Source organism: Suncus etruscus, chromosome 9 (genome assembly GCF_024139225.1).
Source record: "Suncus etruscus isolate mSunEtr1 chromosome 9, mSunEtr1.pri.cur, whole genome shotgun sequence".
Taxonomy (NCBI): domain Eukaryota; kingdom Metazoa; phylum Chordata; class Mammalia; order Eulipotyphla; family Soricidae; genus Suncus; species Suncus etruscus.
This window is the reverse complement of record NC_064856.1, coordinates 86,774,495-86,791,686: the sequence shown is the minus strand read 5'-3', so window position 1 is coordinate 86,791,686 and position 17,192 is coordinate 86,774,495. Positions and strand designations below refer to the sequence as shown.

At 35.9% G+C, this 17,192-nt stretch overlaps 2 protein-coding genes across 3 annotated transcripts in view; one reads left to right on the top strand and one right to left on the bottom strand.

Annotated features, from left to right (window-relative positions):
- IFTAP (intraflagellar transport associated protein) overlaps positions 1-15,122 on the bottom strand; it is an 87,218-nt gene extending 72,096 nt beyond the window's left edge. For both annotated transcript variants that reach the window (XM_049779898.1, XM_049779899.1), the window contains exon 1: positions 15,032-15,122. The gene's annotated coding sequence lies outside the window, so the exon portion shown is untranslated. The remainder of the gene's footprint in view (positions 1-15,031) is intronic.
- Positions 15,123-15,501: 379 nt separating this feature from the next.
- Positions 15,502-17,085, top strand: RAG2 (recombination activating 2). Its single transcript, XM_049779661.1, has one exon. The coding sequence runs from the start codon at positions 15,502-15,504 to the stop codon at positions 17,083-17,085; it is 1,584 nt and encodes a 527-aa protein (XP_049635618.1).
- The last annotated feature ends 107 nt before the right edge of the window (positions 17,086-17,192 follow it).

The following is a 17,192-nucleotide window of genomic DNA, read 5'->3' as shown; positions in this document are numbered from 1 at the left end:
ACACCAAAGATCAAGAAAAAAATTGTGATGAAAAGTAAATTATAGAAACATCTAGTGGTAAATCAGTAATACTTTAAAAATTAAAGCCTCCGAAAAAAAAAGCAAAGGATGAGTGCCATGTTCTACTTAACAACCGAAGAAGGAATATAGGCTTGGTAAAGAACAAGTTTCTCTTTTTATTAAGTTTCTAAGACATGGGGAGAGGAACAAAAAATGCCAAAGTTCTCTACAAATTTTTCTACTATCAAATAATGAAACTAACAGCCACCAAAGCCAGTCAGCAGTGTGGGATCACCGAAAGGCCATCAGTATAAAATATAGTATCATCACTGATTTAGAGCATATTTGGTGTCTATCAATAGGCTCTTACTAAAAGTAACTTATTAAAACAAAGGCAAATTTAAGAGACAAGTACAGCAAACCTTGAAAAAAAAACTAATCTCTTCTCAAAATACATAATCTTCTTCTTAATTGTATACAGTTAATCTGTAATGCATGCTTAGAGTTGTACACCATGGGAAAAAAACTAAAATTTTTCAATACTTGAAAAATAATAAACACTTTTTTTTTTGGTTTTTGGATCACACCTGGCAGCACTCAGGGGTTACTCCTGGCTCCAGGCTCAGAAATCGCTCCTGGCAGGCTCGGAGGACCATATGGGATGCCGGGATTTGAACCACTGACCTTCTGCATGAAAGGCAAACGCTCTACCCCCATGCTATCTCTCCGACCCCATAAACACATTTTTATTGCATTTGATACACTGTGTAGAAACTATCAAAGTCAACCTTCTCGAATTTTCATAGTTCTGCTCAACAAGAATCTCCTGCTGTGCTGAGAGGTAAGAGTGAATATTATCAAAATAATACCTTGCCTAAGGAAGTAAAACCATCAACCTTAGTCCTTCACAGGATGAATCTTCCTTTTATATTTAGGGAAATGGATAAATCTCAAAAATATCCAATTACATTGTAAGTGTACAGATTTATTTATATGATAGAAGATATTTGGTATGAAATTATTTCTTTTTCCTTGACTGAACTATAACAAGTTTGCATCTTCTAGGTTTTTTATATCTTTTAGATCATTCTAAGAAAACATCCAGTGACAGAAATTATCAGAGTTGAGAGAAATCTCAAGGTTATAGAGAATAAATGAGCAAGTCTAAAAATTAGGTAAGATTTTTGCCAACATGATTTTAATGCTGAACAGTATTATTGATTCTCCTACCATACACAGTAATACAATATTCCTAATTATGATTTTTTAAATTTTTTACTGAATCACTGTGGTACAGTTACAAAGTTGTTCACAATCAAGCTTCAGTTATAAAATACTCAACACTCATCCCTTCACTGTGCACATTTCCTACCACCAATATCCCCAATTTCCCTCCTGCCCTCTCCCCTCCATCTCCATCTCTCTTCCCCCCTCTCTCTGTCTCTCTCTCCGACTTTCTACCCCTTTCCCCTTCATCTTTCTATCTTTATCTCTATCTCTCTTTCCTCACCTCTCCCCCCCATCTACCTCTCTCACTCACTGTGGTTTGCAATACTGTTGCTGAATGGAGATGATGCATATTCATTGCTTATTCGAAATCAGAAAGATAGAGCTGAAAGATGGAGTGCATGCTGGGGCTCAGGTTTGAATCTAGGCACTACGTTGTCTCCCAAGCACCACCAGGAGTCAACCCTGGATACTTAGCAAGAATAGCCTCTTTATAACACTAGATGTGACCCAAAAATTAATTTAAAAATAAATAAAGCATAATTTAAATAAGATGAAAAGACAAGAAATCTCTTAAGAAATTATAATTTTTCTATAAAAGATCCTCTTAAGATGGAAAGATAATCAAGGGCTTAAAGAAAATATTATTATTATTATATTATTATTTATATCACATAAGCAACCAACTCGACATTAAAAGTATAATTTAAAAATGAACCATTATTAGGAACCAAAGTAATAGCAGAGCATTTCCCATGCACATGACCAACGTGATTTAGATACCTGATTCCTGACACCCCATAAAGCCCCTTGAGTACCACTAGAAGTTATTCCGGTGTACAGAGCCAGAAACAAGCCATGGGCACTGCCAGGTATGACCCCCAAATAAAAAATAAATATATTTGGGGCTAGGGCTGTGGTTCAGTGGTAGAGAACTTGCCTTGATATGTGGGGTTATCAGTTCAAATCCCAACAACTTAAAAAAAAATAAAACTGAAGAAAACAGTGGTACTTTGGGGCTGGAGAAACAGTACAATGGGAAGGATGCTGCCTTGCATGCAGCCAACCAAGGTTCTATCCCGGGCATCCCATACTGTTCTTCAAAAACCACCAGAACTAATTTCTAAATGAAGAGTCAGGAGTAATCCCTGATCATTGTTTTGTGTGGCCCAAGAACAAAAAAATAAAATAAAATAAAGTGGACAAAGCACAAATATTTCACCCAAAGAGTAAAAAACAGCAAATAATCAAATGAAAATGTATTTGGTATCATTCGCCATTAGATAAATGTAAAATTAAAACCACAATAAAATACTAAAACCAAATCTGTCAAAGATGCAGTTTTTAGTATGGATAGTTTATATGCTCCTGGTAACCATGTAAAACAATCTTGCTCATTTGGAAAATAGTTCAGTAGTTCTTTTGAAAGCAACAAGTAAACTTACAAATTGACAATCGCAGTCACAGGCATTTATACCAGAAAAATAAAGACATTCCCAAGTACAATAACTTGTACTTAAAAATTCAGATGCTTTATTCATAATAGTCAAAGCCTATATAGACTATTCAGTATCCTCTAAAGAGTATATGGATAAATGAACTAGAGCATCTGTCCCATGAAATATTGCTCTGAAAAATAAAGAAACAAACTAATTTATTCACCATTTATTTACTGTCATGGAAAATTTATTCACTAATTTATTAACTATCATGGTGAATCTCAAAAAAGTTCGGCTGAATAAAAAAAAAACAATCTCAAAAGACTATATATAATACATGATTTCATTAATGCAATCAATATTTTTGATATATCAGAGTTTTTCTAATGGAGGACAGGTTAGTGTTTGCCAAGGTTAGTGATGAGAGGTGGGAACTGAGGTGAATGTGTCAAACAAGGATTTACTTGAATGGTAGTACAGCTGAGCATCTTCATCATGGTGGCAGTTATACAAGTATATATATATATATTTGAGCTACAGGCATATATAAAATAAGTGTGTCTAAAACTATAGAAATCCAAATATGCTCTATGCTCTATCAATTGGGTCAGTGTCCCTATATAGTATCCTGTTTTATAGTTACTCAAGACATTAACACCGCTAAAGGCTAGACTAAGACTGCATGGGATCTCTGTGTGCTTCTTTGCCACCTCAAATAAGTCTTTTCTTACAAATCCTTAATTATTTGCAAACTGTAAGTTTAAAAAGTGGAAGGGTTCAGAAGCAGGAGAAAAAAAGTACATCAATTAAAGCAAAATAAGAAAAATAAACTTTTTTGGGGGGGGTCACACCCGGCAGCGCACAGGGGATATTCCTGGCTCTACACTCAGAAATCACTCCTGGCAGGCTCGGGATTCGAATCACCATCCTTCTGCATGCAAGGCAAATGCCTTACCTCCATGCTAGCTCTCCGCCTCCAGGGAAATAAATTTTTATTAAATGATTATTAAAATTTACCAGAATGTTCGAATTTAGGCATGCTGATTGTTTTCCTCCTGCCTAAAGCTCTGTGAGTTGGGAATAATACTTATCTTTCAAATTACATGTTTAAAAAGAAATTTTCCTCTTGAAAACCTTGCTTTCCTTTCCTGCTCATCCATCTAGGCTACTATAATAAGGTTTCTTGAGGCCATCATTCATGAAGTCTTGATGTTCGTCAGCGGATTTCATAAAATCAATTTAACTTACCCAAAATACACTCTTCCTCCAAGCTGTTTAAGTCAATCCAGAAACATTTGCACTCAGAGACAGGTCATCCAAATATTAAATTGTTTTTTATTACAGCTATTAATTCCATTAAACAAAAACAAAGTGAAGTTAAATATTCGACTTTCTCCCTATCTTCTTTTTGATAAATTTCAGAAGATCCACTGCTTTTAAGATAAGAATAATTACCTTTCCATAACCATTTTTGTTTCTTTATTTGTATTCTAAAAATCAAAACTTTAGAATTGTTATACCCTACCTTTCAGCCACTGGAGAAAAACTCATACAGTCATATTATTTGGCCTCAAGTCTAGGACACTTAGGAAGAAAAATAGACAATACTCCAATACTCCAAGACAATACTCCAACCATTTCTGATGAAATGTGATGAAATGTGATCAATCAATTACAATCACCAGTGATTTAGGACAATAATAGTGAGTTTCTCAGAAAGAGATTGTAAAAGTTCCTTTGAAGAGTGGTGATTTCATAAGCACTAGAGATTCTAGGTCAACTTTATAGCTCTATGATATCAAAGTAGCATTCAACTGAACAAGATTTGCTAGCTGGATTGTCATCAGACCTTCACATTGGGGTACAATGGCCCATCAATACACATCTGCACTGCACAACAGCGACTCCACGCTCTCCATAACAGTCACCCCTTCTCTCCACTTCCTGAGTCCACTACTCACCTACACACATCACAGCGCAAAGAATACCAGAAAGTCTATTTGAAAGCAAAACTTGCAAAAGTTAATTTAGGAGCCGTCATAGACCAAACAAAGTGAATGAGCTCTTGCTTTTAGGAATCTATGTCTACGTGTTTCAAAATCCCAAGTCTTGCAAATAAAATCAATCTTTTATTCAACAATCTCTTAAAAGAAATGAGATTTTTAAGACATTTATCAGACAAGTTTTTGATTCTATATTACCATGACTGTGGAATAGAAACAGAATTTAAGAGGTAATCCTGGACCGCCCTAACTTACAATTTTTCTCAACATTTTATTTTGTCTCAATGTTCACAACATAACTGACTCACAGACAAAAATAATTTCATTTTTAGGGAAGTCCCAGAAGTGCTTGGGGAACCATGGGGTATAGGGAATTAAATCCAAGAAGCACTACTGGGACTTCCCTACATATAAATAATTTTTTTGCCAACAGAGCTTTTATACTCAAAGATAGAAAGTAAGAAACATAAATCCCTTGCTTCTCTAAATATAAAGTGGGTTTTAAGTGGGTTTTTCTTATATAAAAAATTGAAAATCTTTCCCCTTATTTTCCAAAAATAATAAATAAATCCCTCTCAAATCAGAGAATACAGAACACGTGAAAATACCGGTCATTCTGGTTGAGTGATCTGCTTTAAATAAAAGTGACAAGTCACTTGTCATGAGTTCTCTTAACAATCCATCACACTAACTGTAGATTGCTTCCGACTATACATTTTTTTTTGTGCTTCCTCTTTTCTTCTCTTTGCCTTTTTCAGCTGTGGTTCCTAATGTGAGATTCATTCAACAAGCCAAGCATCTCCCTTTTCTATTTTATTTATATTATATCCTAAAAATCTACAATTTTTTTTAAAAAAGTAAAAACTAAAAAAATAATCTGCACTCAACACATAATACAAGTTTCAGCACCTATCCATCACCAGTGCCAGCCTACTTTCCCCAATCTTCCCTTTCCATACTTTTTCTTTCCAGCTTGTCATCGTGACAGGCACCTTTTTATGTTTGGTTGTTAAAGTTTGAATCTCATGATTTCAGTGTTGGTGAGTATCATTTGGATATTTAGCTCTGCCCTTCCTTAACACCACCAATGTTTGTGAGTCCCCTTAAAGCCTGCTCCACATTATTTCTCATTTATCGTTCTCCCCCCTTCATTCTCTTATCCTCACTATATTTATATTTATATCCTCACTTTATATAAAGTGATTTTTAAACCATTGTATTTCCTCTTGCAGTTTTTCGAAATACCACATGTAAGTGATATCCTGTATTATCCTTTTTCTTCTGCCTTACTACATTTAATATGGTATCTTCTACTTGTATTCATGTTGCAAAGAATTGCATGATTGCATCGTTCCTCACAGATTGGGGAAAGTAGGCTGGCACTGGTGATGGATAGGTGCTGAAACTTGTGTGTCTAAAACTCTACTACAAATAACTTTGTAAATCACAGTGCTTTAATAAAAGTTCTTCATATATTAAAAATAACTAATTATTTATAGGGAAAAAGTAAAACTACTTGTATAATAAAAAGCAGGCTTTATCCTTATTTCAAACATTAACTCAATAACAACAGTAACATTTATTTCTCCATTTGTTCATGTGGACATAGAAATGTTTGAGAGGTATACTGCATTTCTTGGAAAACTCTTATCATGAGTTCACAACAGAGAGTTCTCCCCACTCAACCATATGCACACACTCCTGAAGCTGTATAACCCTTGCAAAGTCATTTCACTCTTCTGTTTTTAAGTTACTAGAATATAAAATTAAAATAATTAAACTTAAAATTATCTTCCATAGCTAATATTCTATTTTTCTCATATTATGCTTTCTTTTCATTCAATTATTGTTTTTTTTTTATTTTTGGGTCACACCCAGCAGTGCTCTTGGCTCTATGCTCAGGAATCACTCCTGACAGGCTCGGGGGACCATATGGGATGCTAGGTTTTGAACCACCATCCTTCTGCTTGCAAGGCAAATGCCTTACCACTATGCTATCTCTTCGGCCCCTCAATTATTGTTTTAATATATATGATTATTTTCTTTTCACAGAGTGGAGGGGACTACTTTATTTTGTAATTACAATAACTTATATTCTCTAGTTGTCCACTATTATTTTAATTTGAGGTAGCAAAAAATCAATATATTGGTAGGTTGCATTTTATTATACTGGCTCAAGTCTTAAGAATGAGCTGTTTAACCTACAATTGTGGTTTTCTGATGAACTTATATGAACTTTTAAGGGTAAATGTAGGAGTAACATAAACTATGTTTATTCATAATCAAAAGTTGCCTCATCCTACTAGAACAAATGTTCTCAAAGGAAAAAAGCAGTATCTGAATTTGTTTTTCCTAATTCCACATGACTCTACACAGTGAACATTCAAGAAATATTTCTTACTACTTCACATTTAGTTTCTCTGCTAAACACTTTGGTAGAGTATGACCTTGACTGAGACAGGTCATTGAGAGTTTAATGCTCTCCTAATGGCAGAGCAAGGGCTCAGACTTTTAAAACCCATTTCCAAAGGTATTGCTAATTTTCAGTTTCTTCAGAAGACAACTAACACATTCAGCTAAATGTCATGCAACAAAATGCTTTTTTTTTAGTGTTGGTAAAAATGCAAAGGCTAAAGTACTTGCCTAGACCTACCCATGCTCGCTATGTTCCATTTCCTAGTTTGCAATTACTGTGGAGTTATCCAATATGTCAACTTTATGAGTACTGTCACTGTCGCTGGAATTTCAAGTATCATAATCATTATATAACACCATAAATAGGTTAGGAAAATAACTCAATATTCTTTTGCAGACAAAGAAAAAGATCATGATGGAAGTAGCTAGAAAAATGATGCTTTTTTAAAGGATAGATCAACACATCAAAGACAATCAACCAAGCAACTATGCTATTTGCCAGAGTTTTTAGTCAACCCAGAAAATACTCTAAAATTCTGCATTAAAAATAGAAAACAGTCGCATATATTTCTTATATAACTACATAGCATCACCATCATAAAATAAGGCATATTGAGTACACTGTACTATATACTTTATATCCATTAATTCTAATAATAAAGCTAGAGCAACCCCAACTTTAGAGACAAAAAAAAAACTGAAAGATAACAAAGTCATTCAGCTAGTTATTGGGAAGAGAATCAAACCCAGATCTCTCTTTTATTTATTTTTTTTGAGGACACACCCAACTGAATTCAGGGTTTATATCAAGCATTGTGCTCAGAAGTCATTCTTGGCAGTACTTGGGGAACCGTATAAGATGCTAAATACAGAACGAATGTCAGCTCCATGCAAGGCAAGCACCTTACTTGCTATACTCTCTCAATGGTCTTCTTTCACTTCTCATCCTGCATCCTATCATCAAATCCTATCATTAAATGATAATGAACAGATAGCTAAACAATACTGGGCAGATAGATAAATTAAGCTATGGTTAATTAATAAAATGTTAAGCTACTATTAAAGATTATGGCATATGAAATATAATTAAGATTAGAATACAGGGGTCAGAGAGATAGTGCAGTGAGTAAGGTGTTTGCTTTGTACAAAGCTGACCTGGGTTTGATCCCCAGGCCTACCAGAAGTGATCCCTGAGTGCAAGGCCAGAAGTAAGCCCTGAGCACATGCAAGTGTGGCAAAAACCCAAATAGATAAATAAGTTTTAATTAAAATATAGAACAAATAAATAAAAAATACAGTCAGGTACTAAGCTTAAGGAGTGGCCCATTTTTTGAATTAACTCAGTTACGGTATTCAAGACAGTGTAGTGTGGGTAAAAAAAGAAAAAAATAGATCAATAGAACAGAACAGAAAGTCCAGAACTAGACACAGAACTAATAGATTTGGGGTTGGGGGTTGGGCACACTAAGCAGTGCTCAGGAGTTACTCCTGACTCTGTGCTCAGAAATTACTGCTAGCAGGCTCGGGGAACTATATAGAATGCCGGGAATCAAATCCAGGTCAGCCATGTGCACGGCAAATGCATTCCCCACTATGCTATTGCTCTGGTCCAGAGCTAACAGATTTTTGAGAAAAGAGCTCATGCAATGCAGGAATGCAAAGACAATCTTCCCAAAAAGAAATTTTGCCTTTGGCAAAAACATGGCTGAAACTGGAGGGGGGTCAGACTAAGGAAATAAACCAAAAGGAGAAAGAAATATATCATTCATACATTAAAAACAAAAGCTATTCATGTGAATAGACAAGAGCAAAGTAAACAAACTCTGAGAGCTGAGAGAGAGTACAGTAGGTAGGGTGCTTGCCTTCCACAAAGCTGATCCAATCCAAGAACAAAATAACTAAGAAGGTAAACAAAAATTAAAAAAAAAAAAAGCCCTATTGAATGACAAAGACAAGAGAATGGGGGAAAACACAAAATGGGGATAAATTTTGTAACTTTGTAATTGATGGTGATTAATATTAAAACAGTAGTCATGAAAATTATAGAAAGTACTCTTAAAATTAGGAAGAAAGCAAATAATCCAATTTCGAAACAGGACAAAGGTAAAAAGACCTTATCAGACACCTCACCAAAGAAGACATCCATATGCAGATGTTCAATATCACATGCCATAAAGAAAATAGAAACTAAAATGAGATTAGTACATACATATGAGTGACCAAAACCCAGAATATTGACACACCAATAACTGAGGAGGATGAGGATTTGAAAGCAACAGAAATTCTCACACATTTCTAAAGGGGTAGCAAAAATGGTATGGTCACTATAGAAGACATTTTGGTAGTTCCATTCAATATTACACATACTCTTTTCAAATGACCTACAAAGTCTGCATCTTATATAATCCCAAGAAGTTGAAAACATATCCACATTAAAATTTGAAAAATAATGCTTATAGCACCTTTACTCTATAAAACCAAAATCAATTTTGGTTTGTTCTTTAAACCTGTGTTCTTCCTTGAACACATACCTTATTTGCTTGTTTATGTTTTTTTGCTTTTTTTTTTTTGCTTTTTTTTTTTTTTTTTTTTTGGTTTTTGGGCCACACCCGTTTGATGCTCAGGGGTTACTCCCGGCTATGCGCTCAGAAATCGCTCCTGGCTTGGGGGAACCATATGGGATGCCAGGGGATCGAACAGTGGTTTGTCCTACGCTAGCGCTTGCAAGGCAGACACCTTACCTCTAGCGCCACCTTCCTGGCCCCTTTTGCTTACTTTTTTCACTCTGTAGAAGCCCAGGCTCTCCAGAGTGAAATGAACGTATCTTTTGAAATAATTTTAAATAAAAACTTTCTTGCAAAAACAAGGCTAAATCAACTGAGGTATCCTTCATCAGAAATATAAATTTCAACTATAGTATATCAATACAACGGAATATTAGCACTAAAAGTGAATGAGCTATCAAGCTGTGAAAATATGTGGAGAAAAGATAAATATACATTACTAGAAGAAGCTACTCTGAAAGGCCTTATAAAATTTGATCCCAATGACATGATATTCTGGAATACATAAAATGTGAAAACAGTAAAAACAAAATTTCCCAAGATATGAATATATGGAAAAGAATATTCTGAGGGCACTGAAACTATTTTGTTGTTTTTTACGGGAAGGAAATAGTTTTTATTTAAAGAAAATCCTTAGAGGCACATGAGCCAAGAAAAATTACATGTTTTGTCTTTGCCAGAGAGAGAAAAACACTAGTGAAAATATCTTGTGTGCTGCAACGATGAAATATATATATATATATATATATATATATATATATGACAAGTATGGATTTGCCCAAATCTACAGACTAGGCACCACCAGTAAGTCTTACTATAATATCAATGACTTTGAGTTGTATCAATATAAGTTCATCCTATATCAAATGCCCCTTTGTTGGGGCTGCTAATTGGAGAAGGTGGAAGGTGTGCAGGAGTTACATATGAAGGGTGAGGAATTTCAGAAAGTATGCCTTCTACTCCATGTTGCTATGAAAATTAAAATCTCTCTGAAAATTAGTCTCTCCAAAATAAAGACAGCTTTAGAAAAAATTTCTCAGGGGCCGGGCGGTGGCGCTGGAGGTAAGGTGCCTGCCTTACCTGCGCTAGCCTAGGAGACGGACCGCGGTTCGATCCCCCGGCGTCCCATATGGTCCCCCAAGCCAGGAGCGACTTCTGAGCGCATAGCCAGGAGTAACCCCTGAGCGTCACCGGGTGTGGCCCAAAAACCAAAAAAAAAAAAAAAAAAGAAAAAATTTCTCAAAACTTTGAAGAAGCAGGACAGGCTACCAACATGGGTTGGATTGTGAAGAAAACAGGGAAATAAAGTTAGTAGTGGGCTTCCAAAAATTAATTTCTTCTGAATCTTGCTTTATAAGACCACTTAAGAAGAATCTGAAGTCAAAATGGATAGTAGTATTAGTAAAAAAAAAAATTTCCATGTAATTCCTAAGAGCATCTCTTGAAATCATAGTTAAATTAATTTTCTAAAATGTTTTCAATAAAAGCATACTAATATCATTCAGGACTCAATAGTATTTGTTTTAACAGAATAGTGGGTCTTGTTTACCAGTAAGGAAATAGTTAAATCTCAAGAGTATACCCTGATGATTATCTCCCTCAACCATCTAAAGAAAAGGGGGAGAAAAAAAAAACAGGTCACAGTCAGTTACTCCTGCTAGATGATGAGTGTCTCTGAACATCTGTAGCAGACACACACATTCTTTTTCTCCTGCCTTCTGCTTGCCAATCAGACTGGGCACTCAGTGACTCTTCCCCAAGTGCTGAAATTTAGTACCTGAGTTAGCTGCAAAGATTAAGAGTGGAGTGAGTAGCCCCTCTGGCCTGCAGGTAGGTCCAATACCTTCATTTCTAATAAAGCTTTTAAAAGATGGAACCTTACATTTGTAAATTTAAGGGGGTGGGGGGATGATGACTTCCCTATTCCAGCAATGTGTTACTTGCTGCTAGGCTGACGGGCCCATATGGGAAAAAGCTGACCTATGTAGAGACTGTGGGGCTTTCTGATCTCAGATCTGCTAAAAAGATTTAATTCCTGTGTCATCAGGTCCCATGAACTAATCTCGGTGGCAAAAATGCAACACTGGCAGAAGTGTCATTAGAAATATTTAATCCTAGTTTCTTGGCTTTACTACCAGTAAAAAAAAAAAAAATCATATAACTTTCAAACCTGACTGACTGTGCAAGATAGTGTTAATTCATGCACTCAATGACTGCAGTAACAGGAGATTATAGGCTATTTGGGAGCAGTCAGAAAAACATGAGCAACACTGATCAGTAAGATTTGATGTCAGGAGTATAGGAACTTTCTTTGGAAAAAAAGGAAAAAAGAGTCAGTTCAGACTCAGGAAAGTACAAACCCAGACCTCACACTATTAGTCCTCTTTTGAGTCTCAACTGTGTCCAGGCTTCACAAAGAATAAATGAAAATCTCCCTACTGTGAGGTGTTAGCATAGGTTGGGGAAATTGTGTAACTTCATTGGCCCAATATTTCTGTCTTTTTAAAAGAATAATGTGTTGACTTTGAAATTTCCTTCAGTTGGAGACCAGTGTCACCTTTTTCAAAATCTACCTTTATTTATCTAGCCTATTTAAAGAAAAACACTTTACTGGGTTATTTTAGTTCTAGTATAAGCTTTGTAAAACTATTTAAAAACACAAGTGATTTAACATAATGATCTTAAAGTCATGGGAAATATGTCATAGTTTATATCAGTGAAAACATATTTAAACAAGTAAAGCAAAAATCAATGGTCTGATTGTTCTTTAAATATAAAAATCACCTCATTATGCTTTAAAGTGAATAATCCAAAAATTAATTATATAAGTTGCCAGACTATGAGAGGAGCTAATTTATCATTAACAGTAATAAACTTTACCCCCATCTTTAGGGCCTCAAAATTATGATATGAGCTAATAGCAGGGTATCAATTGGAGAACCCTGGACAAGAATCAGAAATCTTTAGAGATCAAACTACAAAAAATGGGTAACTCTTTATGTCTGGCCCTGGAAAATGTTTCTGTTTAATCTACAATCATCATATATTCACTTACAAAAAAGCCAAAATCCCTTTGGCCATCTTAAAATAATAAGCTAAGAGCTTAAATGACACAGTATGTAGGGAACTTGTTTTGCTTGCAGTAGGGCTGGATTAGATCCCTGGACTCCCTCTGGTTCCCTGAGCACTGTCAGGACTGAACCTTGCGTACAGAGCCAGGTATAAGGTCTAAGTATTACTGGGTGTGACCAAAAAAATAAAAACAATAAAATAATAAGTTAATGGGGTAAAATGAGAACTACTTTTTTTAAGTTTTCTGACTAAACAAGTCAGTACTAAGCATATATACCCTTAGATTCTGAAACACAACCCTATAAGGCTCCCTCTGTACCCCAATAATAGTCTTCAGAGGCATTTAACAAAAGGTTTGGTGCATCCTACATCCAAAAGAAAGCAACTCTGACAAACATCACACTTCGTGTTAAGAGTAACTGCTAATGATTTTTATTTACTGAATTAAGAGCCAATGTTTCCTTTTAGAAACCACAAAACAACATTTTCTTAGCTTCATAGATGCCTTCCCTTATGTATTTTTGGATAGTCCAAGAATAAATGAAACACTTTCCTATTTACTTCATAAACAGAACAAACTAAACAAATCTATAGGCCACTAAGGTCATATGAGATATTTGCTTTCATAACATTAGTAAAAACATTCCTCATTCACTGTTCCATCTCTTAGTTTAATATCCCACAGAATAATCATTAAAATAGCAAACCTTGAGAAATCTCTCAAGTAAATGAAAAATAACGAGAAAATATTCACTATTAACATGCTTGAAGGCAATATACCCCACAAGCATCTGATTAGAGTAACCAAAGATTCTGAATGGTTCAAGAAACTGTCTCAAAGAGAATAAAAATAAATTAGATGTCAAATTATACTTATTGAATATTTATACATTCCAGGTTCTATGCTGACTGACATAGTCCCTTTATTCTTCAAATACTTCAATAAAAAATGAGGTCATAATATTATTCCCATTTTTTTTCAGATAAGAAAAATAGCTAAAATAAGCTAAGATAGCTGCACAACAATTAAATTTTAGAGTCCGGATTTGGACTAAGACAATCCAAGTACAGATTATGCATAGTTAACGAGGAATTAGAGAAAATTTGTTATTCAAACTGATTCCACCACCATCCCATGGTATATGCTTATCTAGTCCTCAATAGACTAAGAAAATCATCCACTCAAATTCATCTATACCCAACCAAGTTCAGAGATTCTAAAACAATTCCCTTTTTTATCATCTCCCACGTAACATCATTGACTATGACTAATTGGTAATGTTGGTTTTGGTAAATTGAAGCATAATCACAAGAACGCAGAAGCCATGTTCTAAAGAACTTTATATGTATGAAATCACTGCAACTTACATCAACCTATGAGGTAGGACAAAAATGAGCTCCTAATACAGATAACACAATTTATATAGGATGTTATGACATGAACCATAGACAGCCAGCCTTCAGAGTTCAGAATTCTTAGTCTCCGTTCTATACTTATGTCTACACAGATTAGATTTAAGCTGTTTTAAACATTAAGACTTCACCTCAACAGTCAAGAACTTGTTCTTTTCTTTTCTTTTTTTTTTCTTAGTTGTTGCTGCTAGGACATCACTCTGCAAACAGAGAGTATATTTCTTATAAGGGGTCCTATAGCCAAAGGTAAGTAAGAATAAAATCAAAATAAAATATCAAGCTGACTTCCTCTTGTAAATACACCTAAGTAAACTGTTTCAAATATACAGATACAAATGTTAAATTCTGAGTAACTGTGGCATCTCTCAGCTTAGTGCCCGCTTACTGAACAATGACTAAAGAATTCTCTTAAGTGCATAGGGGTGGAAAGAGGTAACTGAAATAAAAGCCAGGGATTATTTTGCAGAAAGAGGATGAACAAGGTGAGAAAGGAAAGAGGAAGGGATGAAAGGAGAGGAGGAAGAAGACATGGGGGAAATGTTTAGAAATCTCTGCTTCCTTGAAGAATATTTAAAAAGCCTGATTTTAGGCAAGAACGTCTTTAAGAGAGGTGAGAAGATTTTCCAGTAGTTTTTCCCCTGCACTTGAGGCACTCGCAAACTAAGCATACGATTTAGTCACGGTCGCCCCACTCACACCCCGCAACCTAATGAAGCACAGGGTTGCAAGACTTGGCGTCTCTTTAGGCTACTGTTGCCAGGCAACGCCACTCTTCCCAATGGGTCACCAGTTAAGAGTGACCAGGAGAGGCGATGGTAACCCATGTATACCTCGGGGTGCTGCAGCCTACCAGGAAACCCTAATCTGTGTTTGCGGGGTCTGAGTTAGACACTCTCACCTCCCATTCCCTACTTTTCCGACTTGACTCCCTTCCAGTCACTTCACACTTTTGGGGTCCTAGTGAGAGACATCCTCTAGCAGGGAATCTTCTTTCCCGGAACTATAAACTATTGGAGCCAGATAAACCAAAGAGGGCGAACGGACTCCTGGGAAGTGTAGTTCTTTCTGCTGACAAATAGTAAATTATTCAAGAAGACAAACTACAATTCCCAGAAATCTACGGGAAGACAGTCCGTTTGTAAAGCCTGACCCAGCAGCTTATATTGTATTAAGTAGAAAGGTTCTGCTGCTCTTTGCTTTCGTGCCTGCTTGCATTTTGCTAGTTGAATCTCTATAAAGCTAGTGGAAGAACTTTTTTCCCTTAATTTTTACAAGCAAAAGTATCTAATGTTACTTATATAAAGAAGTAGTCTAATTAAGTTCTTTGGGGCAATTTTTCAGATAAAAGACCTCACCACATCAGAAAACATGTCCCTACAGATGGTAACAGTAAGTAACAGCACAGCCTTAATTCAACCAGGCTTCTCACTGATGAATTTTGATGGGCAAGTATTTTTCTTTGGTCAAAAAGGCTGGCCCAAGAGATCCTGCCCCACTGGAGTTTTTCATTTTAATGTAAAGAATAGCAATCTAAAGCTGAAGCCTGCATTTTTCTCAAAGGATTCCTGCTATCTACCTCCTCTTCGCTATCCAGCCATTTGTATACTCAAAAGCAACCTAGAGTCTGAAAATCATCAATACATCATCCATGGAGGGAAAACACCAAACAATGAGCTTTCAGATAAGATATATATCATATCTGTTGATTGCAAAAACAACAAAAAAGTTACCTTTCGCTGCACAGAGAAAGACTTAGTAGGAGATGTCCCCGAAGCTAGATATGGCCATTCCATTGACATGGTGTATAGTAGAGGTAAAACTATGGGTGTTCTTTTTGGAGGGCGCTCATACATGCCTTCTGCCCAAAGAACCACAGAAAAATGGAATTCTGTAGCTGACTGCCTGCCCCATGTTTTTTTGTTGGATTTTGAATTTGGGTGTTCTACATCATACAATCTTCCAGAACTTCAAGATGGACTATCTTTTCATGTCTCAATTGCCAGAAAGGATACCATTTATATTTTAGGAGGGCATTCACTTTCCAATAACATTCGCCCAGCCAGTCTGTACAGAATAAGGGTTGATCTGCCCTTGGGCAGCCCAGCTGTGAATTGCACAATCCTGCCAGGAGGAATCTCGGTTTCCAGTGCAATAGTAACTCAAACAAGCAATGATGAATTTGTTATCGTTGGCGGTTACCAGCTTGACAACCAAAAAAGAATGGTGTGCAACACAGTGTCTTTGGAGGATAACAAGATAGAAATTCGTGAGATGGAGACTCCAGACTGGACCCCAGATATTAAGCACAGCAAGATATGGTTTGGAAGCAACATGGGAAATGGAAATGTTTTCCTTGGCATTCCAGGAGACAATAAACAGACTGTTTCAGAAGCTTACTATTTCTATATGTTAAAATGTGCTGAAGATGATGTGAATGAAGATCAAAAACCAGTCACAAATAGTCAGATATCAACAGAAGACCCAGGAGACTCCACTCCCTTTGAAGATTCAGAAGAATTTTGTTTTAGTGCAGAAGCTAATAGTTTTGATGGTGATGATGAATTTGATACTTATAATGAAGATGATGAGGAAGATGAATCTGAGACAGGCTATTGGATTACATGCTGCCCTACTTGTGATGTGGATATCAACACCTGGGTGCCATTTTATTCAACTGAGCTCAACAAACCTGCCATGATCTACTGCTCCCATGGAGATGGGCACTGGGTTCATGCCCAGTGCATGGATCTGGCAGAATGCACACTCATCCACTTGTCAGAAGGAAGCAATAAATATTACTGCAATGAGCATGTAGAGATAGCAAGAGCATTGCAAACCCCTAAACGAGCACTACCTTTGAAAAAGCCACCACTGAAATCCCTCCACAAAAAAGGTTCTGGGAAAATATTTACTCCTGCCAAAAAGTCCTTCCTTAGACGATTGTTTGATTAATTTTTCAAACCTTTTCAAATGAATTTTGTCATTTCAAATGTAGTATTGTAATACATCAAAGTATTTAACCCTTCTTTAAACATCATAAAAGTGATAAAATTGTATTT